The sequence below is a fragment of the Mustela erminea genome, chromosome 1 (genome assembly GCF_009829155.1).
Source record: "Mustela erminea isolate mMusErm1 chromosome 1, mMusErm1.Pri, whole genome shotgun sequence".
NCBI classification, from domain to species: domain Eukaryota; kingdom Metazoa; phylum Chordata; class Mammalia; order Carnivora; family Mustelidae; genus Mustela; species Mustela erminea.
Window position 1 is genome coordinate 60,978,982 of NC_045614.1, and position 27,421 is coordinate 61,006,402.

The following is a 27,421-nucleotide window of genomic DNA, read 5'->3' on the forward strand; positions in this document are numbered from 1 at the left end:
ACACCGAGACGGCTCTGGCTTACAGACTGTGCTGTGGACACCAATGAAGGCACTGATCAAGGTCAGGCTGGAGTGGTCCTCACTTGGGGATCATGGTCCATGTTGGCCCACAGTGGGCTCAGTTTTGCCCAGAGCATCCGTGATGGCAGGTGGCTGGGGCCCCAAGGGTAGACCTGCATGGCAGAGGGTGACAGCTGCTTGATCTTTTTTTTGCAGAAGCTGAACAGGATAGTGCACCCAGGGAGTGAGTAGGATGGACGGTGCTCCTCAGCCATGAGTACCTGGGAAAGCCCCGCAGCCTGGGGCACAGCAGTGGCCGACAGAAGCTGTGTTCCTGCATTAGAAACCTTACAGGACTCCCTGGGGTTTGCGTGATGAGGACCGCGGGACTTTGGAGGAGACCCCCTTGTGTGCGGACACCAGCTTCTGATGAGGACCGCAGGGCCCTGGAGGAGACCCCCTTGTGTGCGGACACCAGCTTCTGATGAGGACCGCGGGGCCCTGGAGGAGACCCCCTTGTGTGCGGACACCAGCTTCTGGGCTGGAGGCCTCCAGGGGCCACAGCTCCGCTGTGCTGGGACACTGGGGCAGCGTCTTGCAGAGGCCGTTTCGAACACAGATTTCCTACTAGTTAAATGATTACTGTTTTGTGTAATGAAGTAAAAGTTCCATATGTTTCACAGCGTTGTCCACAGAGTGCTGTATGTGCCAGGACTACTGTGGGCCACAGCCTTTAGGGAATTCAGATGTTGTTTGAACACATTTTCAGCTGGAGTCCCTGGGGCACATCAGCGGTCTGACTGCAGCTCAGGCTGGCCGGACATCTGTGTTCCCTTTCTTCTTGAGTCAGAAAGTGGGGCTTCTTTTCCTCCAGGAGGATTCCAGGCCCGGGGCTGATTTAAGCACAGTCTTCCTGGAAGTCTGAGGGCCTGGGTCCTGCCTTTCCCTGGCTGCTCCCTCTACCCTTAGGGTTTGTCGCTACCACAGTCTCCACATGGTAAAGCTCCAGTGACCTCTCAAAGACCTCATCTGCTTGGTTGCTCTTTTCCCAGAGCACTTTCTTATCTCCCTGTACAGATGTGGCCTCCTCCCTCCCTGGGTCTTGCTAGGGTGACAGCCTGTCTCGCTCCTGCCATGACCCAGTCTGGGTTCTGGCTGATCATGTACGTGGCTGAGCCCTCCTCCCGATGATGACAAGGTTCCTTTGCCAGGGGCTGGATCTCAGCGACCTTTTCAGCCTGCTGCATCCCCCCAGCTGGCACAGAGGGAAGAGCAGAGGCCGCTGAGTCAGGGGGCCTGCGTGGAAACCTCGGGAAGCTTCTCAGCCTTGGTACTCTCATTGGTGAAAGGGCCACAGCTAATCCCGCCCTCGTTGGGTGTGGGGATTAAATGAGGTAACATTCACCAAGCCACTTACACGTGCCTGCTCAGTGCAGGAGACGAGTTCTTCACAGAGCTTTCCCCCTTATCCGTCCCTGGGCTGCCCTAGAACTTTGGAATCAGGCAGAGCCAGGGCTGAGCCCCAGTTGTTGTGATTCCTGGCAGGGGACCTTGGTCAAAGAGCACCTCTGAGCCCATTTCCTGACCTAAAAATGGGGACAATGCGACCCTCTGTGGCTTTCAGAGGATTATTAGAAGACAACATATGTTAAGCCTCGATCGTACTGTCTGCTACCCCTCAATCTTTTTACCTTCTGTCTGCCGAGTTGGCCTCCACCATTGGCCATGTACTGCCTACACAGGGATTCATTATCTACCTACCCTGTATTTACGACTGTGTATCACAGCAACTACTGTCCTTGGCCGTGGAAACGTGCAGTGCAGAGGAGAGCCTAATGGCGGTGTTATTGCCATTTGCAGGTAACGGGCTCTACCTGTTGTGGTGGTAATGGTCGGTCTTCTGGGGAAAAGGGTTTCTATGTTGCTGGCATTTTCCCAATGCCATGTCCCAGTCTCATGGGTCAGGTGGTGTGGAAGGCAGGGACCACAGAGCCCGCCTGGATTTTTCCAGAAATACGCAGGCTTTCTCTCCGAGAGGCTGTTTGTGGCCAGGTAAGTGGTGATTTTGATTTCCCCTGCAGCAGGCGATGTGGGTCTCTTCGGCCTTCACCCTCTGGGCTTCCAATTGCCAGCACTTGCGATTCTTGGCCCGAGGTGTGCTCTGGTTAGCAGAGGCTGCTTGGCTGCCCCAGGGCTGGCGGTCATCACAGCCTCCGGGAGCAGCTCTGACCAGTGGCAGCGGAAGCTGGTGGATTAGTACCCCCTTTCCTTTGCCTGCTACTGCCCAGGAGGGTGTCCTATACTGGTTCTTGCTATTTCCCCGCCCTGCTCCATAAGGAGTCATTTCCTTGACTTGCCTTTCCTTCCCTGTCTCATGTCCCCTCCTCCCCTCTCTGTGTTTCCTGAGCTCACCTCCAAACAAGCCACAAGTCCTCAGATCTTTCTATTAGAGTCTGCACACAGACACACTCCCATGATGCAAAGCAGACTCGCCCTGACTGTGGAGAGGGATCACCTTGAGGGGAGAAGTATGGCCATGCCGCCCTGCCCAGCCCCGGGCCCTATACTTAGTTGTTAAGTCAGCCCTCTGGATGGTCTTTGGAGACCCAACTCCCATGCTGCTTCTCAAGGACACATCCATGGCTTTCTTACCTTAAGAAGCTAGACTTCTCTGTTCTCTGGGCTTTGCAAAAAGCTCTCGTTTTTGAAGACTTAAACTATACTAGAGCTAATTTTCCTGGTTGTCAACCTCCAGTCCCCTTGCCCCGCCACAACAATGACCAGAGGATGCATTTTCTTCACTGCCCTACCTCCAGTCCATGAGCAGTTCTGGAACCTGCCCGGGGCTTGTAAAGACTACTTATTGGTGAACCCAGGCACCCACACGATGCGGGGGCAAGACTGCGCGCGTGATGTCAGGCCCTCCACAGCCCTGCTGTCTGCATCCTCTCCTGGGGTCACGGGAGGAAGTCACATCAGGAAAGCCCCCACGAATGCCACTCTGTGCCTGGCTCCCGGGCTGGTGGTGTTACAGACGTGGTCATGCACCTGCCTTTGACACCCACTACCCGGAAGGCAGGGATTCAGTCTGTCGCTGGCCCCCCTCTTCTGCCTTTCACAATCCCAGTTCACCACATTCCATTCATTCTCCTGAGGAAGCTAGAAGCTGGCTAGCTTTTGTCTCCACAAAAGCAATAGTGGGCTTCCTGAATGCCCACCCCTGTGAAAGCCTGGTTGTAAGGAGCGTGGTTGGAACTGCTCAAAGCTATACTCAGGTCCCACTACCACACTCTCTTAGTCCTCTGGGAATAGCCGTCGAGGACCCTGCACCCTTCATTCTCTCCTCTGTCCAGATTCTTTCTCTTTTGTGGCTGTGCGGCAACAACCAGTCAGCGACTACAGAGCAGAGCCCATCCCTGATGGCTATTTCCAGCTCCGAGCATGTGCTGTGTCTATAGTGGACGCTCATTCAAGGTCTATCAAGGGGAAATATGTCTGGGGAGGCATCCACTGACTGCTATGAGCTCTTCCGGGGCTCAAAGTGGACCTGCTGTGGTTTACTCAGCCCACAGTGTCCCTCTAGCTGACCCCAACCGCGAATTAACAGGCTCTGGAAGCCACCTTTCCCCTGGGGCATGAGTAGAACTGCGGAAATAGCCAATGGCCATTAACCAAGATGACCTCTACCTCTGGGTCTCCTCTCTTCTACATTTCTGCTCTGCTGAGACTGGGCCCTGTTCCCAGGTATAATCCGTTTCCCGCTAAATGGATCAGACACTCCTCGAGACCTGTGGGGTTGGTCTGGACATTTTAGCATGTCAAGGTCAAGCATTCCTCAGAAAAACCAGAGGTTTTCTACACAAGTGCTTTATAGTTTTGTTATTTTAAATCTCTATCCTGAGAGATGCGTGGAGTTTTTGAGAAGAGTGTGAAATCTTTTCTGTGTGTGATATGGTTGAACTAAATTTTATGTTTATGTACCACTAATAGATAATTACATGGGTGCTTTATTTTACAGAAAATTAGGTAAAAAGAAATCATGTTTTGAAAATCAAAACCCTTTCCAAATTTATTTGGAATGCTCCTAAGTCAGCAGGGAACTATTTTGTGAAATGGAGTGTTTTCTAGAAGTTCTGATCATCTCCTCTAAACTTAATCGTGTGTAAGCGTGAATTTTGAAAGGCTATTTGTTGTGGTGTTGTTTATTTGTTTGCCTTTATGGAGGGAGGGACACTTATTATCATGCAGTAGTTGAAAAAGCCTGCAGATTGGAGCCATAATGTTTGCATTTGGCCACATTAGCCGTGGAATCTTGAACAAGACACTCACCCTCATTGTCCCTCAAGGTTCTTGTCGGCTACGTGAGAGAATGGTAACTCTCTGTAGCGCTGTTGGAGGAATGAATAAAGTAATGCCTGCAGATGGACCCTGTTCATGGTAAAGTGACTTTTAGAGGGTAGTTATTTTTGTTTATGGAAGATAAACATATGCCCTGTGGAATTTTAGAGGCCCCTCTCTGTGGGAACTTTCAGTCTCTGGTGAGAGATAGAGGAAGGAAGAAAGCCTATGAATGAATGAAGAGATACTCTGGGCAGCAGGAGGAAAGGAAAGAAAAGCTTACTTAGAATGGAAAAAGGAACTTCAAAAACAAAAACCCAAACCATATACATAAATAGGGAACATTTCATGTGCTCCCAGAATCTCTGCAGATTCTACTGACGGGTGGGTTCTACTAAAAGGTTCACATGGAAATTATCTGTTTTGGGAAATTTTTAGAATGACTGTTAAAAAGCATTGCATGCTTTGTGGTTCTTTGCACCTTGAGGACAATGGAATTTGTTTCAATAGCTGTGGATTCAATATTTTCCCTTAGAGAGTAGAAACGATAGCCCAATCTTTAAAAACCTATTTCTAAGGTGAGTATTTTGTTGCTAATTTTTCTGGCTGTTGTTCAGAAACAGATTCTAGATCTGACATACAGTGGGAATTGAGAATCCTCTCATGGCTTCTTTTGTGAGGACAACGCTCCTAGCTCCCGTTACGTGCGGTCGAATGAGGAGAACAGACCTGTGCCAGGGCAGAGCGAGCATCTTGGCTTAGACAGTCACGGAGCCCAAGAGACCCAGGTGACCTGAGCAGGGGACTTCGTGGTCCTCAACTCTTAGCCATGTGGTTCCAAGCACCTCCAGCCTTTGGATGTGTAACTTTGGGAAAGCGACTCAGCTAATTGGAGGGTCTTCACTGTGAAGGATTACATGACGTGACTGGTTTATGATGGACTGTGTGTCATGGATGTTGAGTCTCTGGAGAGGGGAGCTCAAGGGCTTTATGCCAAGGCGGGATGTTCTAGGAGAAGGAGCGGGAAGAATGGGCAGCAGGCCATCCCCAGGAGCCGTGGGGATGACAGTTGTCCATCAAAGACTTGTGTGCCCCGTGCCTCTCGTGGTATTACCAGCATTGCTGGGATGCACCCAGCCAGGACACCTGCCAGGTCCTCTGCACTGAAGTTGGGCTGTGTGACTGGTTCCTGTCTATGGGCTGGGAGTGAAAGTGGTGTGGGCCATGTCCCTGCTGAGGTGGTTAGGAAGCAGATGCACTCACTTCTCTGTTCTGCTGGCTGGTGTGAATGACCCAGCAGAAAGCTCAGAGGCCATGGAGGACAGCAGAGCCTTGGGCCTCCACAGGCGTCCCATAGCCAGGACACTGCATTGCACTGGTGTTTGATGAGAACCTAAACTAGTATGTTAAGCCACCTAAATGTTTGGTTTCTTTTTTATGGGAGCGAGTATCACCCTCACTATTATGTAAGGTTTCAAAAAGGACACTCTTAAAACCAACCCTCACTGAGACCCAAATCCTCTGAACACTGACATAGCCTGCTAGGTTGGATTAGTGTTTCTGGCCTGCATGAGACCTGTTCTGGTCCACGTGGAATGGGAAGCTGAAACGTGGCCAGGCAGCTGAGGCATTCTTAACACCCTGGCCCTGGAGCACCCCAGCCCCCATCGTCCCACAGGTCTCAGCGGGAAGATTGCCCAGTGGAAAACACAACTGCGTTATATGTGTGTGCTTGATAGAGGCCTCATGACTCGGTGGCTCGGCGGCCCCCAATGGGCCCACACCAACTCGGGCTGAGCGGGAAGAAGCCTCCCAACGGCACTCCTGACACCCACAGACCAACCAGATGCCACTTAAAACCATTACTTGTCTCGTCCAGCCTGTCCGTGCTCCTCCAGCTGGGCAAGGTCACCTCTTCCCGCAGTGGCTGGGCCTGGTTCCTCCTCGGCCTTGACGTGGCCTCCAGGGAAGGGGGCTTCAGGGTGCCCTCTCTGGGGAGTGAGAACGCAGACTGGGACTGCTGTGGAGAAAAAAGAGGGGAAGAGAGCGGACTGAGGGGCACAGTCATGGGGAGGGATGCCGTCCGTTTTCTGGTAGACGACACAGCGTGGAGAAGGCATGTCTGATGGTGTTGGTTCTTTCCGCGCTGGGGCTTACCAGCTGCAAACAGTGCGTAACGCTGTATGACAGTGTCAACAGGCCCTGTTGATTCTGCTGAAGCTGGCCAGGTCTACCCAAAAGCATCAGAAACCTAGTGGGTAATGGCTGCAGACAGCCTTTTATCCAGCCATCTTCCTGGCAACATTTCTTAGGTCAACCGTGCTCAAAAAAGAAAGCATCTTCCCTCGGAAGACCTCCAAATCCAAGTTTGGGCAGCCTGCACAGAAACTTTGGGTGCAATGTCAATCCTACAACAGATTCGTGAGCCAAGTATGGTCCATCCACAAACCTACAACTATTGCAACACGTACCACTTAGCGTCTGAATTAAAGAAGGGAAAAGGAGCTGTTACCTAAGAAGTGGAGGCAGTGAGATTTCAAAGGACAGGCGGAGACACTGTTTGAATCATATCACAGGTACATGGAGGGCGAGGTCTGAGCTGGAGGACAGCCAAGCTAACACACACAACAAGCGGCTTTCAGCTGAGTGCCGCTCCCTTTATTCCAAGGGCAAGAAAGCCTGGACTCTGTCCCTTGTGTCGGGAAAACAAGGTTTTCACAGGGATGGGTATTCAGGGAGCCACCTATGATTTTACTAAATCCTTAATCTGATGAACAGCTGCCAGAGAGAAAAGAGATCAAAACTGATGGTCAAATGAAGTTAATAAAAATGAAGAAAAAAGTCTTTCTATGGCAAACCCTGTGTACTCAGGGAATATACCCCTGACACTCATCCCACCATGGTCTGGCAAGAAGCCTCCCCTTCGATGTAATCCCACACATAACTGCATATACTGTCTTACAGTCCTACTAAAACCTTTCAGTTCTTCCAAAGACCGTGAGCTCCTTGACTGCAGGAATGGTGTTTTGGGTGTGATCCTCTGTTGCTCGTTTGTGACTGAATTTCCAGGACTTCAGACAGAGTTTAGACAGAAAACTCCTTAAGGGAGTTGACCATCCTTTGCCATGTGCAGTATGGAGCCATTTTCTATGCCCTGACTTTGCTATTTTTTTTTTTTTAAATATCTGCCAGCTTCTCACTATAAATCACTGAACACATGCTTACAAAGAAGGAAAAATGACACTGAATGTTTCATTTTATAGAGGGTCACATGGTATCTTATATTTGTCTGTATGTGTCTTGAAGAGTTAGCTTGGGTCCATTTTTATGGGACAAAAGCGCTCCCCATCTACAAAAGCCTACACCAAGAAATGAAAAGTCCTGTGGTTCTAACACAGAGGATGGCATCTGTGTTCTTTGAGAGCGAGTTGGGGACCCCAGACTTTTACACTAGGTTTCAGGCAAGCCATTGTTTCACACTAGAAGAAAACTATACCTTGACAACCACAAAAGACCCCAAGATCTGGCTTCACTAGGTTTCCAGCCAGGGTGGAAAAGCTCCCGTTCTGAAACTCAGACCTAGTTTTGCCACAAATTCAATGCAATAAACATATTTACCAGAAGATGGCGACAGGATAATGCATTTATTCACCAGTTAGCTCTACCTCTTTGGCTCCTAAGAAGTGAAGGGATTCCTGGAGTCTTTTATTTGCTCATGATCCTAGCTGGGCCTTTGTGCCCCCTCCTTTGTTCTCACCCATGACCTCTGCTTTCCTTCCCTTCCTCTTACCCATCCTACTGTCCACGGAAGAAGCAGGTCTGATAATAAGAGGAAGGGCTGGCCTGAGTTAGTGTCTGCCTGTCTATAAAGGGAGGGGGGGAATGGCTGGTCCATGGTCCAGGAGTATCAAGGTGCCAGCAAGGTCTTGCAAAGATGAACTTGAGAATCGCGTGTTGAAACAGGTCAGCCTCAACTCTTCAGGCACCAGCTAATGGGTGGTGTGTTTGGCTCTGGGTCAATGCCAGCTTCCTCTTGCTCTGTGGGATTCTGCGGGGGGCGGGGAGGGGGACTTCGAGTGTTCTGTGGCTCAGTTTTCTCATGTAAAAGGATCAGTGTCATGCCTGGTACATAAAAAGCACTCAAGGAGTATTAGTCAAAATAAGAGTATTTATTACACCTACCGCTGAGCCGGGACAACATAGGCATTCTCTCACTTGATCTGATAGGGTGCACACGAGCAAACTGAGGCAGGGGTTGAATAACTTGCCCAAGCACATGGTTGGTGAGGCGGCAGAGGCAGGGTCTGACCTGGGGTCTGTGTGGCCCCATGCTGATGTGATTCCATGCCTCCTCCATGCTGTGCCGAGCCCATGCTGCAAGCCTGAGAATACCTTCCTCCTCGCTAACCTGCTCCGGCCGGGAAGGACTTGCCGTTTGAGCCAGTTGGCTCTGATGCTCTGGGCGAAACACACAGCACAATCATGAGACCTCGTTCTACACTCGCTGCCTACCCTGTGTGGGCAGTGGTGTGACGTGCTCCTTGCATCTCTTGGAACGCTCTATTGTCGTTATGACGAATAGGACCATCAGCACTGCCAATAGGGTGGGCTCCCTGAGGGACTGACCATGGCACCAAAGTGGTCTTCACTCACAAGGAGGTTATTCCATAAGACAGGAATAGGATGAATGACAACTGAAACAAAGCTTTGCTTTGTGTTTTTGGGGTCTGGCATAGATACTAAATTCAATCCTGTAATTATAAATAAGGAAAAATACTTTAGATCTATCCTATAAAAGGAGAGCAAGAAAGAGGGAGGAAGGGACAGACACGTAAGAGGAAAGGCTGAGAAAAATAGAGAAGGATAGAGAGGGAACAGAGAGATGCCTCTTGGTCACTGGACACATCCTAAGAGCCTGGCCCCTGGGGTCATCACGGTTATTATGAATAGGATCACCAGGTTATTATGAAGATGACTTTGTATATACATGTGCCCAAAGAGGCAGGCATTAAATGAATTACAAGACCCGCACTACAGGCTTTTAGGATACTTCGTCTTAAGGCTTGGAAAGCTGGATGGCAGCTTTGTTGGAGAATCACACAATAAGGGAGGAAATTAACAAGAGAATGAACACATTCAAGTTTCTTCCAAGAGAACAGAGGATAACTCCTTTCTGCAGGGGATGGATTGAGTTGGGTTTCCAAGTTAAGCCCAGCAGCCTGGCCTGCAGTGTTCTGAGATTCTGCATAGTTATGCCCTGGGCTAGAGGGGTCCAGGTTGTTGGGAACTGAGGAAAAAGGGGAGGAATTGCCTGGAGGTCACAGGGTTATGGCCTCTGCAGCGGGAGGTCAAGGAGCCCTCCTCAAGAGAGAAAGAGCTATCCTCAGGCCTGCAGCCTATTAGCCTCACCAGGGGAGAACTAGGTCAGGTACTCAGATGCCCGGGCTGGACTCCAGACCCCAGGAGTCGGAACCCCCAGAGTGGGGCTCTGGTGATGGTGCAAATGAGCAAGGGGGGAGGTTGGAGACCAGCTGGTCAAAAGATGAGAGGGCCACCTTCCCTGAGGTCCCCAAGAGCCAAGACTTGGCCTGCTGCTTCGTGTCCAGGCTTTGGCCAGTGACGTGGCACATTTCTGCATTTATGCCCTCTGCGTATCACTTCCTCCTTATCTCAATTCTAGACCAGTGCTGTGCAGCAAAATTTTCTGGGTGATTGAAATGTTCTGCAATGTGTAATACAGTACCCACCAGCCAGAGGTGCTACGGAGCACTTGAAATGTGGCCAGTCCGATGGAGGAGCTGGATTTTAAACTTTATTTCATTTTAATTAATTTAAATTTGAATAGTCACTTGTGTCTCATGACCACTGCATTGGAGAGTGCAGTCTCAGGACTGAGAGATAGCTGAATCTGCTGATCTCATTTCATAGAGAAAGAAGCTAGATCAAAGGCTTTGGAAGAGGAGAAAGGCATTCAACTCTCAGAGCCACCAATCACAAGCTGTGGAGCCTTAGGCAACTTATGGTAAAGCTCTAGCCTCAGTTTTCTCATCTATAAAATGGGTCCAAAATACCCACATCCGCACTTTTTGGTGCAGATATAAAAGATATAACATGAGATATAACATGTGTCTGCTCCTTAACCAGTCCTTGTTCCTGCTCATTGGCAGCTAGAACCGCAGTCATCATGCTGTACAATCTGGGGGCACTACTCATGCTGAATTCTAGGTCAATGGTTGTGTAATATGGTGGCGTTGGCCAGGGTCAGTCTCCCTTGGGCCCCAACTCTGGAATATGGTGTTAGCACAGACTTTCACCACAGGGGACAGGGACCAGGTGCAGGTCAGGGGTGGGAAGAAAGCACGGACTTAGCCATCAAGGTGAGATCCTGCACAGCGCATTGGAGAGGCTGACCTTTGTCCCCCAGATGTACCAACACTTGAGGTCCCAGGCTGGCCCTGAACACTGGTGCTGGTCAGAGGGAAAGAGCTTGGGGTCCTGACCAAGGGAAGTCAGGCTGGGGTCTGTCTAAGGGTCGAGACCCACGTGTAACATCAAATGAAGGTCTGAAGACAAGAGAGGAAGGCAACAGGACAGAGACAAGGATGAAGGGAGGAAGGCTTGAGACATTGGGGGAAGTGGTAGGTCAGGGTCATCAGAAGGGAACCAGTCTTTCCCTGCAGGCCCCCTCAGGGGCCCGGTTTAGCCTACTAATGGGGTTAGTTGTCTGGTTAGCCTACTAATGGGGTTGGAGCCCAATGGGACAGCACTCACACAGAGGAGGTATGCCAGCCTCTTTGTCGCTGGAAGAGCTAGAACTTGGGGTAAGATTTTCTAAAGAGCTAACTAATCAAGATTCCATGGATTCTTATCACTGAGTGCTGGGTAAGGTGCGACTCTCCTTCCAAATAAGGTTTTGTAAAAGCTCTATCATGTGGCTGTCTTTAAACCAAACCTGGAGTTACAAATGGCCTTCACAAGGGGGTGGACCCACCCCTGTGTGGATCCACACAGTCTCCTTCCTTTACAGGTATCCTGGGAGCTGAGGGGAAGGGTTCGAGTCCAGGCCATCACTAAATCCCCACAAATCAACATGGTGCCATCAGATGGCCATGGCCCTGTATTGAGAAACGGCTGCCACATGTCCAGTGCTGGGCTGGACCATCACCTGAACATACGTGACCACAGACAATGGGGGGCTAACAATCCTGGCTGCTCAAAAGAGCTAACCGTGCCAGGGACCCAGCTGGATGATGGATTTCTCTTTAAGCTGGGGTTCTGGCTGCTTCGTTTGGGGCAGCTCCCATGAGTACAAGTGTGCATAGAGAAAGCCAAAGCATTCATGTCTCCCTGACTGATAACATTGACAAAAATATGCTGTTTACATATTGCAAACCACAGTGTAGGGAGAACTCACACCGAGAGGCCAAGAGGGGACTTCTTTGATCAAACATCAAAGTTAAGGATGGAAGGATTAGCAATAGGAGCGAGTGGATGATCTTGTCCCCTCTGTAAGGTGCCGGGCCCTGTGATCTGCGTGGTTATAGTGTTATCCAAGGGGTGTATTGGTGGCTTTTCTGGGCTTTGCTCCAACTATAGACTCAAGGATCTCTTCCACCCCCTCCCACACTGATGGATTCAAGACCAGGGAAGGTGGACATAGCTTGCAAAGCACTGTATACCTGAGATTCAAAAGATGCCTGCAGTGGGAGAGGGACTTCCATTAGGCCTTATCCTATATCAAAATCTAGAAATAAATCATATTCTGTCATTTGCTTCAGGACAAATAAGTAAGAAATGCATGTGCTCTGTCTCCATTGCTATTGAAACCAACGTGACAACTGGGATGTGCGGGAGGCAGGCGTTTGGTGAAACAGATTTTCTGGTGAAAAAAGGAAACCCTGAGAAGGTTTGTTTTAGCAAAGCAAATGGGAACCCTGTGCAACTGACCCACGGTCCCTGTGTGCCTACATCCCAGGTGGACTAGGGTCTTTCCAGCCAGCTGAGGGGCTGAGTGGGAGGCCCCCTGGGAAGCATCACTGCTGCTTGTTTTAAGCTGCTTTCACCCAGTACTTGATGAAGGGGTGTGCAGGAAGCACTCTGCTGTCCTCTTGTGGAAAGGGGGTGCCCACTGCAGGCTGTTCCTACTGTCCGGACCCATTCTAGAACCCACTGTCCCACATCTCCGCGGACACACAGAGTGTCTCCTGCCTCAATGGCAGGAATACCATTTCTAGGTTGAACTGCAAACATGACAAGGGGTCCCCCTAAACAGTTGGTGGGAAAACAGGCATTTCATATCCAAGAGCTGCCCCATGACCCAGGAGACAGGAGCAGAGTGGAGGAAATGCTCAGAGCCAGGAGACCTGGGTTCTGGTCTTGCCCCACCCGTCAACTCAGTTCCAGTGGCTCAGACTACGGTTCACTGCTCTGTAAAATAGGGAGAACCCAGGATGCCCTTGCATGGATCTCATGAAGTAATATGTGTGAACCCCCTCTGCACAGAAAGTCTACATAGAGCAAGTATTGGTCAAATGCCGAGACTGGGGGGATTCACACCTCCTAGAGACGCCCCCCTCCCAAGCCTGACTTTTTCAGAAAATGCTTCCAAAAGACTCCCCGGAAAGCAGGGTGTCACTACAGATGCAGCCTGAGCTCGGTGCGGCAGGACGAGTTAGTGAAATCTCTGAATGACAGGCTATTTGAAGGTCATGGGGCTCTCCCTCCGCTGAGCCCCAAGTCCATTTCCAGTCTCAGCCGTTCAGTGGGGGCGCCCACAGCCCTGGGCGGACTCGTACCCCCGGCCTGCTTCGCTAATCGGATTATTCAGTCCTGGAGGACCTGGAGTGAGGCTCCTGTTTAGGTGCACAACGGCAGCAGTAAAGTCAGCTGACGGGCATGCTGACAAGGGAAAGTTCTGCCAATAAATCAGTGACACTAACTCCCCGATAAAGCCGTAAAGGTGTTCCCTGTTACCCCGAGCATCTGGTGGCTGGTGAGGACACGGCGACGACTGACATAGTGAAGACAGCGGGCATTGCTTCTGGGACCTCATGCCTACCACGCAGCTGGGCCGTACACCCCTTTCTATCCATCTATACAAGAGGGGACGAATGCCGCTGACCCCCAGGAGGAGCGGGGGAAACATGTGCTGGTGATCTTCCCGTCTCTGACTTGCCAGTTTTAAATGGCACCTGTGTGCGCTGTCCTGACCTCATGCCCATGCTGGGACCGTGGGCTCCTACCACTGCTGGAACACAAGCCCTGCCAACCAGTCCCTGGGCTTTGGGTGTAATCTCTGCACAGAAGGCCCGGCTCCTTGGCCTCAGCCTCTGGCTTTCCCAGCCGCCACGTCTTCTGCTGGGGCCACTTCAACAGGTAGAGGAGTTTGCAGGCTTCGTGGTTCTACCATAGACACAAGCAGGCTCCAACCCAAGGGCCCTGTGCTTTGAGTTGCGGCTCTTGGCTTAATTCCAAGGTGATGGACAAAGGGCTGGGCCACTCCCCGACTCCCGGCCGGTGTCCAGAGGTGGCCATTTCGGTGCCTCAAACGGCACGGTGATCTCACTGTCACAGCTCGGGTTCGGGAAAGCAAGGGGTGGGAGCTGTAAGGAAGCCCAGGGCTCTCATAAAGCTGTTCTTTTCACAGGAACAGTTCAACCCTTTTTGGAATGAATTTTAGAAAAATGCCTATTGACACCTTTATTTTTCCTAAATGGGTCCTGCATAAAAAGCCATCTGCATATCCTCAGGAGGCTGTTCTGTATTTACTCCCTCTGTCCCCTCTGGCCCCTCCCAGCCCCCATCACCTACACTTTTCTCTGTTTCTCCCCCGGCCCCGCTTTGGGTAACTTTACCCCGTCGCGTGGGTACAGGAGTCAACTATAAGTGGTTGAGAGTGGTGGCCCCACGTCTAGGGCACCAGCTCTGATCAGTGCCTGGGCAGGACACCAGTCCGTGGTGGGGGCAGGATTATGCTTGGGGACTCACCCAGAGGGTGTAGGGAGCTTGGGGACCTCCTGGGGGCGTGGCGGTCCCCCCGTCAGCTGCCTTGGCCATGCAGCTCTGGGGCTGCAACCACTCTGGCTCTTCTTCCATTTGCTGCTCGCCTTTGCTCTTCTGTCTCCTTATGATCTGTGGTGGGAGGACAAAAAGGGGCAGGTTACTGGCCAGGCCTTCAGGTGCTATGTAGAGCAACTGGAAGCATCTCTGGGATGTGTTTCAGCCACAGAAGAACTTAGTTTCAACAGCATACCCATCTGTTTCAGTTATACCTGAGGGTAAAACAGAATAACACCTTACATTTTATAAATCATCCTTTTATGATGCTTACAACTTCTAGTCATTAAATGCCTACCACAGGCCAGACTGTGGTAGGCACTTTATGCATTCCATGGCATTTAATCCTCAAAATAATCTTAAGAGCTATGGGCTACGACTCCTCATTTTGCAGACGAGGAAACTGGCTCAGAAAAGTTAAGCTACCAGTGAAGGCTGCACAACTCGTAAACAGTGGAGCTACCTTTTGAACCCGCAGTCTCTGGCTGTAAATTCTGGTTTCAGGAAGCATTGGCAGGGTCTGTGAAGGGGGCAGGTTCCAAGAGCCAGGAGCTGATGGCTCATTTGTACCACCTGCTATGCTGGGCACAGCCCCACGGAAAGAATGAATCTATTTGTACAGTGGTGTCTGGGCTCCTGACTTCCTAGAGGCAGCTGAGAAGACTTCTGAGCCACCAGTCTGGGTTTTTCTTCAATGCCCTTGTAGCCCAGACAAGATGAGAGCAGGAGGCCGAGCAGGGCAAGTGAGGAACGGAGGTGCCATGCCTTGGGGCAGATGGGGGGCCTGACCAAGGTGTACCCCCCCCTCCCTGGGCTCTGGGATTGCTGGGGACTGGTCACATCCTTAGCCAGCCAGCTGCCCCGGGGGTCTGACACCAACAGTATGTGTTGGACGTATGGGGACAGATAACGTGTTTCCTCGGTTCCTAGGTCTCCAGCGTAAAAGCCCTGGAATCTGGATTGAATGTATTTTGAACTGTGGGTTGGATGAGACATCTGGGGCTCTCTGGGGGATTAGTGGGGAATCTTCTGTGTGGGCCGTGCAGAAGGGACATGGATTTTGTGACCAAACCAGAAGACTGAACTTGTTCATTGCTTCCTGCATGCAGACCTTTGTCATGTGACTCTGCATCTCTCCCAGGAAGGGGACAATAAGTATAAGCCTGTGGCAGTGGGCTGACTGGGTGCCTTGCTTTGGTCAGTGACAGTAGTGACAGTAGTCAGGGCTGAGCCTGGGCCTTAGACCATATGGCAGTTTCCTCTTCCTCTCCTGTGCTTCTGTCCTGGGTCCTGGCCCCAGTAGCTGCTGTGCCTTTACTTAGGCCCCTGAGTGAACACACAGCATGGACTGGAGCCCAACCCACAGCATGAGCCGGAGGGGATGCTTGAGCTAGAAAGAAACTGAGCTCTAATAAAACATACATTTGGTCTTTGGGCCCGGTTCCTGGCACTGAGCCAAAAAACCCTGGGAGTGTCTTTGTTATGCTAATGAGCCGACTCAGGGCTGGGAAATCTCAGCTCCCGCTTCTACCTCTGGGGAGGGAGGGGGACTGCGCTCCCAGGGCTGGGGCAGACCCGGGGTGTCACCGGGAGGGCAGTGCGCTGGAGGGAGAGGGCATGGAGGTCTGCACACCTCCTCCCCCGCCTTGTTATCCTGTGTATCTCTTCATCCGGTTGTTCATTTGCATCCTTTATGATAAATCTGTCTTTGGAAATGCAGCACGTTGCTGAGTTTTGTGAGCTGTTCTAGCAAATTATCCCACCTGAGGGCAATCATGATCATGGGAATCCCTGAATTTGTAGGAGACTGGACATCAGTGCGGTAACTTGGGGATGCCTGACGCCTGTCCCTGGTATCTGCAATGGGGGCACTCTGGTGGGGCTGAGCCCTTAACTTGTGAGGTCCATGCTAACTTGGCATAGATAGTGTCAAAACTGAGTTGTAGGACACTGAGGTGGTGTAAGAAACGTGCGTGTGGCATCACAGAAATCATCCTTGTTCGCAGACACAGAGGTCTGGGGCGGTTGGCTTCTCCACAGTAATGAACGGATACTCCATGCAAGGGACAGTTTACGGCATGGAGGTAGCAGGAGGTGACTGCGGGTCAGTGGGAGACCGAAACTTGTAAGAAGGACACACATATGTGCACACATGCAAACACGCACAAGCGGGGAGGCTAGGGAACAGGAAGATGGTGAGTAACCTGCTCAGTGCTGAGTTCCTGGCTCCTTACCTGCCAGTTCGATCCCTAAAGGCGACCCCATTGGATCCCTCCACTCAGACGCCGCATCGCCATGAAATCCCTCCTCAGTGGCTCCCGGAGCACAAAAGGGAAACGTGACGTGGCCCAGAAATGGTGCCCGAGACAACAACAGGGCCCATGGTTGCTCTTCCCCCGGCTCTGATCTGGGCTCTGATCCGGGCCGAGGGTAGAGAGGGGTCGGGGGGTGAATGGTATAACGGGACGGCAGGGCCCACCTACCTTCTGCAGGATAGTTGTGGCCAGTTCCTCAGTCAACTCCTCCTTGTGGTCCCTCAGGTAGCTGGCCTCGTTCTGCTTGTCCTGCGGAAGGAGGGAAGAGAATGGCCACTGTGGGTGGGTGGGTCGGGAGATGTGGCCATCCCTGTCTTGGGAGTCCTGACCACAGAGGCAGGGGGAGTGTGGGCCCCGTGCTTGTCAAGGACAACCACTGTGAAGATGGTTTCCCGACAGTCTGGACTCTCTTCCGGGGGCCGGGACCTTGCCCCTCACCTCCCCCCAGCGAGGACAAGGGGGTCATACCAGACTGTCCCCGTAGGCTTCTGCTTTGGAAATCGCCTCCTCGATGGCTTCTTCAGCCACCCGCAGGGCGACAGCCAAGGTGTCCATCATGCTGTGTCCTATAGAGTAAACAGAACACAGACCACTTTCTGAAAGGGAAAGACAAGTCAAATGATCACTCCACTTCAGTTCTTCTGTTTAAGTCTTGCAGGGGCTGGGGGCTAATTTCCCCATTGTGCAACTTGGCGCACCAGTTCCAGACCTTCTCCCCTGCCTCAGTCTCCCCCTCCCCCACAACCCGAGCCACAAGAAATCGTGATTCTTTGAGAGGTACTGTCTCTCCCTTCATGGCTCCTATATCTTGGCCTTCTTTCCTCTGGTCCTTGCTCTGTACCTGAGCTGGTTCCTGGGGACCCCAAGGCTTGGCCCAAGGGTTCCTCCTCTGAAAAGACTCCTTAGATCCCTCCTGTCCCCATCTCAGCTGGTTGTCTGTCGAAGACTCTGGAGTTTCTGGAGTTTTCCATGGAGCCAGAAAGACTCTCTCCCAGCCAAGTCACTCTGAGAGAGCATGACTGCATCACACGCAGTCCCTCCCGACATGCAGACTGCCTTACAGATAACTGCTCTCCTAGAAGGGCTTCATATAAAGAAATAACGGCTCTTTCATCTGCTTTCTCAGATGAAGGTTATGTGTTATTTTGTGCATATCACTGTGAAGATAGGGATGAAAATTATTCAATGTTCTAAGGGCAATGGACAGTACACATGGTTTAATGCAAGTACAAAACCCGTGGAAGCAATGTTTAGACTCTCAGCCAATATTGTTAAGAACAACAGCACTGGCCAACCTCACTGAGCTGGCCTACCTGCCGGCCCCAGGCTGAGTGTTATGTGCGTGGCCACAGTTCATTTGGACCACAGTCCACTGAGTGGGTGCCATCTAACGGACAACAGAACTGAAGCACAGAGAGGTCAAATAACTTGGCTGAGGCAACTCAGTGTGACAGGAGGAGAGATGAGGTTTGAGTCCAGGACTCTGTCTGCAAAAGCCCTTGATTTTAACTACAAAAGTGAGACAAATACAAGCTCACATGATTTAGAAAAATAATGCTAGCATATTTTTAGCAAGCATATTTTTTGCAAATGGCAACAGGTGGAAGGAAACATCCCCACATCAGATGGCTTCTGCAGGTGACAGAATTCTTTTTGGAGCTGAGTGCTTGGAAGAGCTCTGCTTTCCCAGAAACTCGATCTTTGCTTATTACTTGAAAGTGAGAATTTCAATCATCCCTCCCTTTGCCCCAGAAGCCCCATTCACATCAGGCCTAGGAACACAGGTCTGCAGGGGCTACATGCCTATGCTTCCTTTGGCCAGATTTCAACTTCCTGTTTCCATTTATACTCTCTTACTCATGCCTTATTTAACACATGCAAACCTCCTGAGAGCTGCCTCAAACTCTCTATAGAATGAGACTAAGCATAAATACATCAATTCACTCATTAATCAATCCCTCAATTAAAAAAACCTTGATTCAAACTTTGCAGGTTCCTCAAGACACAACTGTGAACAGAAATTGGCATCTGGCGAACATAATAAAATCTCCAAAACCAACCCAGGGATGCTCAAAGAGATCCAGCAAGCTGACAGGTCCATCAAAAGCTGGCTATGATGACGGTCACATCAGGGCTCTGTGTGCCCCAGGGTGGCCGACTGGACATGCAGCTTTCCCAGTGTTTCTACAGGCATAGTCTACAGAATTGAGATTGTCATCACACCAAGTGCTCCCCAGAGATAGACACTTGTACCTCCCGTGTCTCTTCTTCGAGATACCAATCAACGTATTTTTCTCACAAGTCCTCGCTAGCCCTGGGACGCCCCAATGGACAAGCCAAGTCCACACTCTCCTGTGCTCCCCAGGCTATGGGGTGAGCAGGCACTTATGCTAAGAGGCTTGCGGGAGGACCTGTGGTCGGTATCGTTCCCCAGTTCCATAGATCCCTGGCCAGTAAGAGCCTGGAGCCACAACCCAGAGGCTCCGAATGCTATATTCATGACTTCCGGATGAGGGTGAAGTGGGGCACTCAAGGTGTTTTGGTTGAAAGTGAAGACTCAGGTTGGTGCCACAGAGGGAATGACTGGCAGGGGTGTGGAGGAAGGAGAAGGAGGCGAGGCAGAGTGACCGAAGCTTGGAGGACCGGTAGACAATGGGATGGTCAGTTTTAGGCATCATCCTGGCTGGGCTGTCATACCCAGTGATTTAATCCAACACGAATCTAGGTGCTGTCATGAAGGTATTTTGGGGATGTGGTTAATATCTATGATACTTGACTTTAAGGGAAGGAAATTGCTCTTGAGGTAATGTGGGTGGGTCTTACTCATGCAGTTGAGAACAAAACCCTTCAGAGCAAAAACTAAGGTTTCCCAGAGAAGAAAGCCTGTCTCAAGACTGAAGCATTGGCTTCTGCCCCCAGCTCCTCCTGCTGACCTACCCTATAGACTTTGGGCTTACCAGGCCCCAAGGGAGCCAAGTCCCTAAAATAAAATAAATTTGTGTGTGTGTGTGTATGTGTGTGTGTATCCCCTATTGGTTCTGCTTCTCTGGAGAACTCTGGTGCATACGGATGGTCACTGAAGGTAAGATTAATACAGGGGAATTGTGGGCAGGAGGCTCTCAGGCCATGGGGGGGTCAGAATAAAAAGAGAAGGACAGAATTGGGAGAAAGAGCTGCGAGGAACTTGGGTGACTGAGAGCTTGATTAGGATGTGCAGAGGCTAGGATCCCTGTAGGATCTACAGGGCTTGCTACAAGCTTCAGAAATCTGAGTCTAGAACTCTGGGCTGAAATCAGTGCTGGGCATTTCAGCTTCAGCAGTGAATGGAGGTGCCTGGAGCCCGCGGGAGTGTGTCGTACCACGGGGAGAAGTTCTAGGAAGCAATGATGAAGGAGGATGGGACCTCCAGGCGAAGGCACCTGAAGGAGAGAATAGAGAGCATAGAGAGGGGCTATAGGACCCTAGGAGAAGGTGACTCAGGAGGATTTCAAGGTCCAGCATGCTGGAGAAGGAGCTGAAATGATGGAGAAGGTTTAATTTGAAACCATCAGTTTGTTTTGCTTTTAACTTCTACTCTCAGGGGACTATGGTATTGGTATAAAAAAGAAGTGAATCACTACATGATACATTGTTTCTATGAATATTTTAATATGAACTACACAAGTGTATTCATTATTATATTCTAGCTCTGGAAGATGGACTTGGAACTGGAGCTCACCAGGGGATATAAAGTATCCAGGGGTTGGGTAGCGAATGCACTGCTCTCGGCCATACCTTGGCTGTACTCTCCAATTTTGATGATGGATACACACAAGTGGCAACAATAAGAAGACCCCTGGAGACTCCCACCCAGGAAGAAGGGGTTGTGTCTAGCAGTTACAATGCAACTGGGAGACCCCGAGTATCTAAAGGCACTTCTATTCCTTCAACCTCCCATTAGCTGCAAACTCTTAAGCAAACTTACCTTCTGACTGTCTATAAAATGTTGAATCACTGCCCGAAATACTTCCTTCATTCTCCAGGTTTGCCTCGAAAAAGTTTCCTCCTGAAGGGATGGAGGGAGTGGGAGAGAGAATGGGATTATCACAGGTCCCCAGTGAGGACTGGTGCATGGTCACAGCCCTGGAAGACCACCACGACCCACTCTGATGAAGTCAGCCTTGCAGATATTTAGAGAATCCATGGGCTCCACAATAATGCTACAGCTTTTGATGAGTCATCTTTTTCTTCTCTAAGTGATTCCTGGTGTAACACTGCTGCCTCCCTTGACTTTCTTCCAGTACCTTCTTTGGAGGCAATGTGAAATCAAAGAGAGAACAATAGATCGAAGCTGGAGAGATGTAAGGGTGCTATTTCCTGAACCTGCAAAGTACTAGCTGTGTGACCTAGAGCACATTACTTAACCTCTCTGACACTTGGCTTCCTTTCTAGAAAGAGAGAAAGAATAAGAGCTCATGATGCTGTGGGTTTGGTCATTAGCTGCAGTCTACAGCACTGACCCAAACAGTTGCCTTTAGCTATTGATTTAACTGTCACCCTACTCTTCCATAGAATGGAGTCCACATGAAACATGCCCAGAGTGAGATAAGGTGAACCCATTGCGTTTGATCTTTCAAGGCCCGCTGCCTCTCCTCCGGTCTTCTTTGAATCGAATACACAACCCTAATCTTAATTCCAGGCTAGGAACAGCAGCTAGCTAAGACCTTTTTAAAGCCCCCTTTCAAGTTGGGGATTTTTATGAGATCTCTGTAGATGGAGAGGACGGATTGTTTTCAACTCTCTGTATTGTATCCTCAGGACCCAACACAGCACCTACACAGAAGATGGCTCAAGGAAAATGTTTTGAATTGAATGTTAATGGAAAACAGTGTTTGGCAGAACCAAGAAAATGAATATGGGTCCATGTGCCTTAGCTCAAAAGGGGGCAAATGCCATCAATGCTATGTTGAACTAAGCCTTCAATACATGTAATAGACGCTGTGCTTTCTTGGATGGGCTATGATGTGGGCTCCCCTGTGGAAACCCTAGGGGTAACTGCTGTAGGTATTTGAGGCAGGTTTAGGCCTATTTGTATGAAATAGGCCATAAATGTGTAGCCTGTCATAGCTCCCTTAGTCTGACCATATTCCTTTCTCTGTGTTTGTGTCCTCTGAGCCGGCCTTCACTTATTCTAGCTCTGTGACCCTGAGCCAGTGGCTTTGTCTTTCTGATACTCCATTTCCTCACTTACAAGACTTTAAGATAAGTCCTCTCTGCAAACCCCAAGCTCTGGTTCCAAGTGCAGATATTTCCCTTTGGTGTGGCTACATCCAGCATTGATTCATCCATCCAGCAAAGAGTCTATGAACAGGTGTTTATACTAGGTGCCAGACTCTGGCCTGGGTGTTAGTATACGGGTGACCAAAGCCAGAAATCCTCACTGCCTTGACAAACTTGATGGAGTGGGAAAGAATTCATCAGTCAAAGGCTTACACAAACCAATGTAAAGTTATAGAGATGTTAAGTGCTCTGATTGGGTGTTTCATAGTCTAGCAGGGACAGTGAGCCAAAGAGGTGTGGGGAGGTCGGAGAGTGTCTGGGGCAGAGCGGACAGTCTGCACACAACAGGCTATGAGGGTGGCAGGTGCATCTGGGGACCTGAACACGAGGCAGAGTGGTTGGGCTTGGAGATCCACACCATGCGGGTCATGGTGACCATACCCTGTTTTGATCTTTATTCCAACAGCCACATAAAGCCAGTAAAGCTTCCGTGGAGGGGATCTGGTCGGATTTGTATTTCCAAAAGTGCCCTCTGGCTGCTGTGCGGAGAATAGCTCGGTGAGGGGAATGAGGAAGGGCAGGGAGCAGAAGCCCTGAGCTCTGTGTGCTCTCCGGAGTGTGCCTGCCACCAACTGGGAAGACAGGCAGGGAAGGAAGTGGGGGAATGTGCAGCAATGGTTTTTGGAAACAGAGAGACTCAGGCATGTTTACCAGTCAATAGGAAGGAACCAGTTAAAAGAGAGGCTGGCTCAGTAAGAGGGAAGTGGTGTGTGACCGTGAGACCTTCCTGGAAGGTGACAGGATCCAGTGCAGGGTTACATATTGTCTGCCCTGTGAAGGAGGAGGTGAGGTCCTCTGTGGAGAGAATGGGGGAGTGTGGAGGAGAGTATGAGGAGAAAGAAGATCTGGAAACATCACTGGGAGACTGAGCTGCCCAGAGGACAAGCTCTGGTTCTGCATAATTTTAAACAGCGCTTCTCCCTGTTTCCCTTGAAATTCACAGGTGGGAGCTTCAGTGCCAGCTGGAAATAGCACAGAGTGGCTGAACTGTTCTGGAAAAGCATGACATAGCAGTCAGATGACATGTGATGTCTTTCATGCGTTGGAAGAACCTCTGATGTCACATGGCTCAGCATTGTCAAAAGACTATGTTTGTCAGTCAAATCTCAGATGAAAGACTCAATAGACCCTTTTCAGGAATCATGTCAAAAATAGCTATAGAGTATTCATGAGTAAAAACAGGGTTTATTTCTCTCATTTATTTATTGAATACTAAATGAAAGCATATGCTATTTATCCAACTGCCTAGAGATTAAGTATGTTAATAATGACCACTTTTATTTTTTCATGTCATGCTCCTTTCTACGGTCACTGTTAAAAATGTCATGCTGGGGGCGCCTGGGTGGCTCAATGGGTTAAGCTGCTGCCCTCAGCTCAGGTCATCATCTCAGGGTCCTGGGATTTGGCCTGGCATCGGGCTCTCTGCTAGGTGGGGAGCCTGCTTCCCTCTCTCTCTCTGTCTGCCTCTGCCTTCTTGTGATCTATCTGTCAAATAAATAAAAATAAAATCTTTAAAAAAATAAAAATAAAAAATAAAAGTTATCACGGGGCGCCTGGGTGGCTCAGTGGGTTAAGCCTCTGCTTTCGGCTCAGGTCATGATCTCAGGGTTCTGGGATCGAGTACTGCGTCAGGCTCTCTGCTCTGCTTGGCAGGGAGCCTGTTTCCTTCTCTCTCTCTCTGCCTACTTGTGATCTCTGTCTGTCAAATAAATAAGTAAATAATCTTTTAAAAAATGTCATGCTGAATCTATCAGATGTCCCATGTGAGCACACATTACCATGGGACACTGTTTAAAAAATTTTTTTTTAAAGATTTGTTTACTTGTCACAGAGAGAAAGCATAAGCAGGGAAAGCAGCAGGCAGAGGGAGAAGCAGATTCCTGGCTGAGCAGGGAGCCTGATGAGGGACTTGATCCTAGGACCCCGGGACCATGACCTGAACTGAAGGCAGACATTTTAACCGACTGAGTCACCCAGGCTTCCTGGGACACTTTTTTTTTTTTTTTTTAAATGTACTTATTTATCTGACTTCTCCACTGGAATATTGATTCCCAGATGGCAGGGTCTTGCCCATCTTGTCACTCTTAAACCAGGTGGGCGCGTAGTGGATGTTCAATAAATGTTTATTGAATGTTTATTGAAGTCATAAATACATCTTAGATTTGCTCGATGGAACTAAGGGGTCTCCTTTCAGGCCTGGCCTCTCCTGGTCACCCGATATGGGCTGCAGGAGGAGTAAGCCTAGCTTGGGAGGGTCAGAAGTACAGAGAGCAGAGCAGAGCATGCATGTAATGGCTGGCCCAGAAGATTCTGTGAACTTGGTGAACTTTTACGAATTTTCAATGGACTGAATGTGTCAAGGCAGACTATGGCTAGTCTAGGGGGTGAAGATATTTCATACGTACAAGGGATTCTACTTCAACAGTTTGGGGGCAGAGCATGTGCCCTGCACGCCGTAGATGTTGTGTAAAATGTTCTGGCACCAAAATTCTGCAAACAAGTGCCCTTAGTCAGAGTTGAAGACGGAGCCATTTTATTCAGAATGCTACTGCCCCAATTATGGTCAAGTGCTAAAGTGCTAGCTGGGGTTCTCCACCGTGGCTGTGCCTTAAAATAACCTAGAGAAATACCTGTACTGGGCTCACCTCCACAGATACAGAAGTAAGTGGCTGAGTGTGGCAGGGGATCCTGGGCACTGTTTTTTTTTTTTAAAGCCCCCTAGGTGATTCTGATGTATAGTCAAGATTGAGGATGGCAGGAGACAATGATGAAAGGGTGTTGGGTGACAGGTGGAGCTAAGACTAAGGGCTCCCCAGTCAGGTGACATAGCCAGGAGACCACTGCTGCCCCAGAGGATTTGCCCATACTTGCGGGGTGAATAAAATTTCTAGGTGGTGTATAGAATAAATCTCACTGTTTTATGATCATGGCTTAACAGGCTTGAATATCACCTCACAGACTGTTTCCCTTCACTTTTATCAAAAGGAAGTCTTAGTTTAAATGGATACTAACCATATTAAAGCAATAGATTTTAATAGTTCAGGGAAGGGTCTTGGTACCCACAGAATGCTTCTAAGATCAAACTGGTGCCAAACAAGGGATGTAGGCTTTGCCAGGTGTTGAGCCATGCTTTGGGAACACAGAGCTGATGAAGCTAGTGCTCAAATGGTTCGTAGACTGTCCCCTGAATGCAATGCAGCAAGTGCCGTCCTGAGTCCAAATGAAAGAGCTGCTGAATCACAGAGGGCCCAGAACCCACATCTGCTTCCATCAGGCAGACAGTTATTCCCAGTAACTGGCTTTCCTCAGAAAATGACACTTGAAAATTTCAAAGCCCTGAGCTGGCCCGCTTCGGGCTCCAATCCACCTGATCCACCTGTGGGGCCTGAGAGAGACAGAAGAAGAGATCAGAGTTGTGCCCTGCTCTGTAGGATTCCCGGTATGTTTGCTTTTCCCCTCATCTTTCATGAAGCAGTACAGAACACCTATGAGGTCTGAAATTTGGTGACACGTAAGGGGGTACACGAAACAGACCTGAGGCCGTACATGAGAGGAAAGAAAGGACGGGACGCAAACAAGTGAGCCAATAATGTTCTGGAACTTTCTTAAGATATGTCTTTGGCTTGAAAAACTACTGTTAATAAGATTACTTTTAAGCTTTCTTTTGTTCTCTCTCTCTCTTTCTTCCTTTTGCCGTCTTTCCTGGAGAAGAAACTTTTTAGAGAAATCAGCAAAGAGAGATAAAAATAATCTGTGGAAGACTTCAGCACTGCTCTCGTAGCTTAGGCTTCCTGAATAGTTTGAAAGATAGTCTAACAACCACCACAAAAGGCCCTAATGATTCTCTGTGTTTAATGCTTCCATCCTGTTTCCCCCTGTCTCAGTGGCTGGCATATTTTTAGATAAGACACAGCCCAAGACTTTATTGAGAATACAACAATGTAAAATAATGACAGTGAAAAGGCTCCAAATGAGACGGATGAGATCTTTTTTCCATCCCCCTTTCTCGTGGATAAAAAGCGTTTACCTGTGTCAGCAAAGAGATGAAAAAAATCTGCTTTTAGACAGAGAAAAAAAAAAAAACCAGCCTTTTAAAAGAGGACAGACTGTTCATATTGTGACAAGGATTTCTTTCTACTGGCTAGTCTAATAGAACTAAAGGAGATAATTTCTCTTTCTAGTTACATTGGTTGTCTTACGTGAATAAAAACAGCAAGGCAGAATCCAATCCACCCTCCAGGCTACTTGGGAGAGAAGCCTGTACTTTCCCGACTCTCCCATTACATCAGGTTCTGGGCCTGGTGTGAGTGGAGGTTGGGAACAGGAGGGAAGGGGAGTGGAGGGCATACCCTCCCAGGTTAGGCCTAGTCTACCTGATCAAACAGAGGACTTCCCAGTGTTTCATCTGTAGGGGGAGATGATCGAGAATCTTTGAATTCCAGGGACCTACAATTAAAATGTCCACAATACGCGAAATATTTGGGTCCCAACAGCCCACTGGGGATGTGGGAACCAGATGACTCAAACTTCACAGAATCTTTGGTATTTGTCCTCCTATTTCTGCTCCTCATCGGAGCCACGTATTTAGGCAACTTTCTGTGTCCTGTTGAGGACCCCTAGTGTCCAGGGCCTCCCAGCCAGGCCTCCTCCTATCCCCTCAGCCCTGCAGACTCCCACAGCAGCGGGCCGCCAGCGTACCTAGAACGTCGAAGCACGCCCCGCTCTCCAGCCGGTGTTTCCGGTACAGATTCTTCAAGACCTTGGCGCTGCCAAAGCGTTTGAAGCGACTCTTCACGTTACTGTAGAACCATTCCAGAGACTGGGTCCTCAGAAGCCTGAGGAAGACACAGAATAAGAAAACAAAATGAGAGACGAAGGCTGGAATTATGAAGGGGCGGACGGCAAAAGTTGCCACTGGACTTCATAGCTCCTTCCGCCAAGATGTGGAGCAGCATCTCTCTCGACGTCTTGCATCCAGGCCGGCCTGGGACTTGCTCAGACCATAGGGACCGGTGGGCAAAAAGACAGCTCCCTTTCATGCAGCTCTTAGAAGTCCTGTACTCTGTTACCACATGGTCAACACCGGGCTGGTCTTAGGGGTGCCAAGAGACACTGGGCCCAAGTACCCCTTTCACCTCAGCTGATGACCGGCCAATCCCAGAAGAGATGACAGGGACGGGGTGAGTGACAAGGGCGGTAGCAGCCAGGATGACAGCAGTGAGGACGAGGCCCAGGCCACCCAGACACAGAGATATTCATCAGGGATGAAGACTTGGAAAATGACACTGACTCTGGTGCTGAGGACGCAGGCCAGCCCATGGCGGTGACAACGGTTCAGACAGTGGCAGAGATGGGGGTGGCCAGCGGAGCCGCAGCCACAGCCAGAGTCACAG

At 49.8% G+C, this 27,421-nt stretch overlaps 1 protein-coding gene across 8 annotated transcripts in view; it reads right to left on the reverse strand.

Moving 5' to 3' along the window:
- The window catches only part of MYRIP (myosin VIIA and Rab interacting protein), a 392,721-nt gene that overhangs the window by 65,298 nt on the left and 300,002 nt on the right, over positions 1–27,421 (reverse strand). For all 8 annotated transcript variants that reach the window (XM_032345061.1, XM_032345144.1, XM_032345567.1 and 5 more), the window contains 6 exons: positions 26,727–26,863; positions 20,674–20,754; positions 17,178–17,275; positions 16,878–16,958; positions 14,326–14,469; positions 6,205–6,358 (listed from right to left, as the gene is read on the reverse strand). In XM_032345061.1, coding sequence (XP_032200952.1) covers positions 6,205–6,358; positions 14,326–14,469; positions 16,878–16,958; positions 17,178–17,275; positions 20,674–20,754; positions 26,727–26,863 — 695 coding nt within the window. The remainder of the gene's footprint in view (positions 1–6,204; positions 6,359–14,325; positions 14,470–16,877; positions 16,959–17,177; positions 17,276–20,673; positions 20,755–26,726; positions 26,864–27,421) is intronic.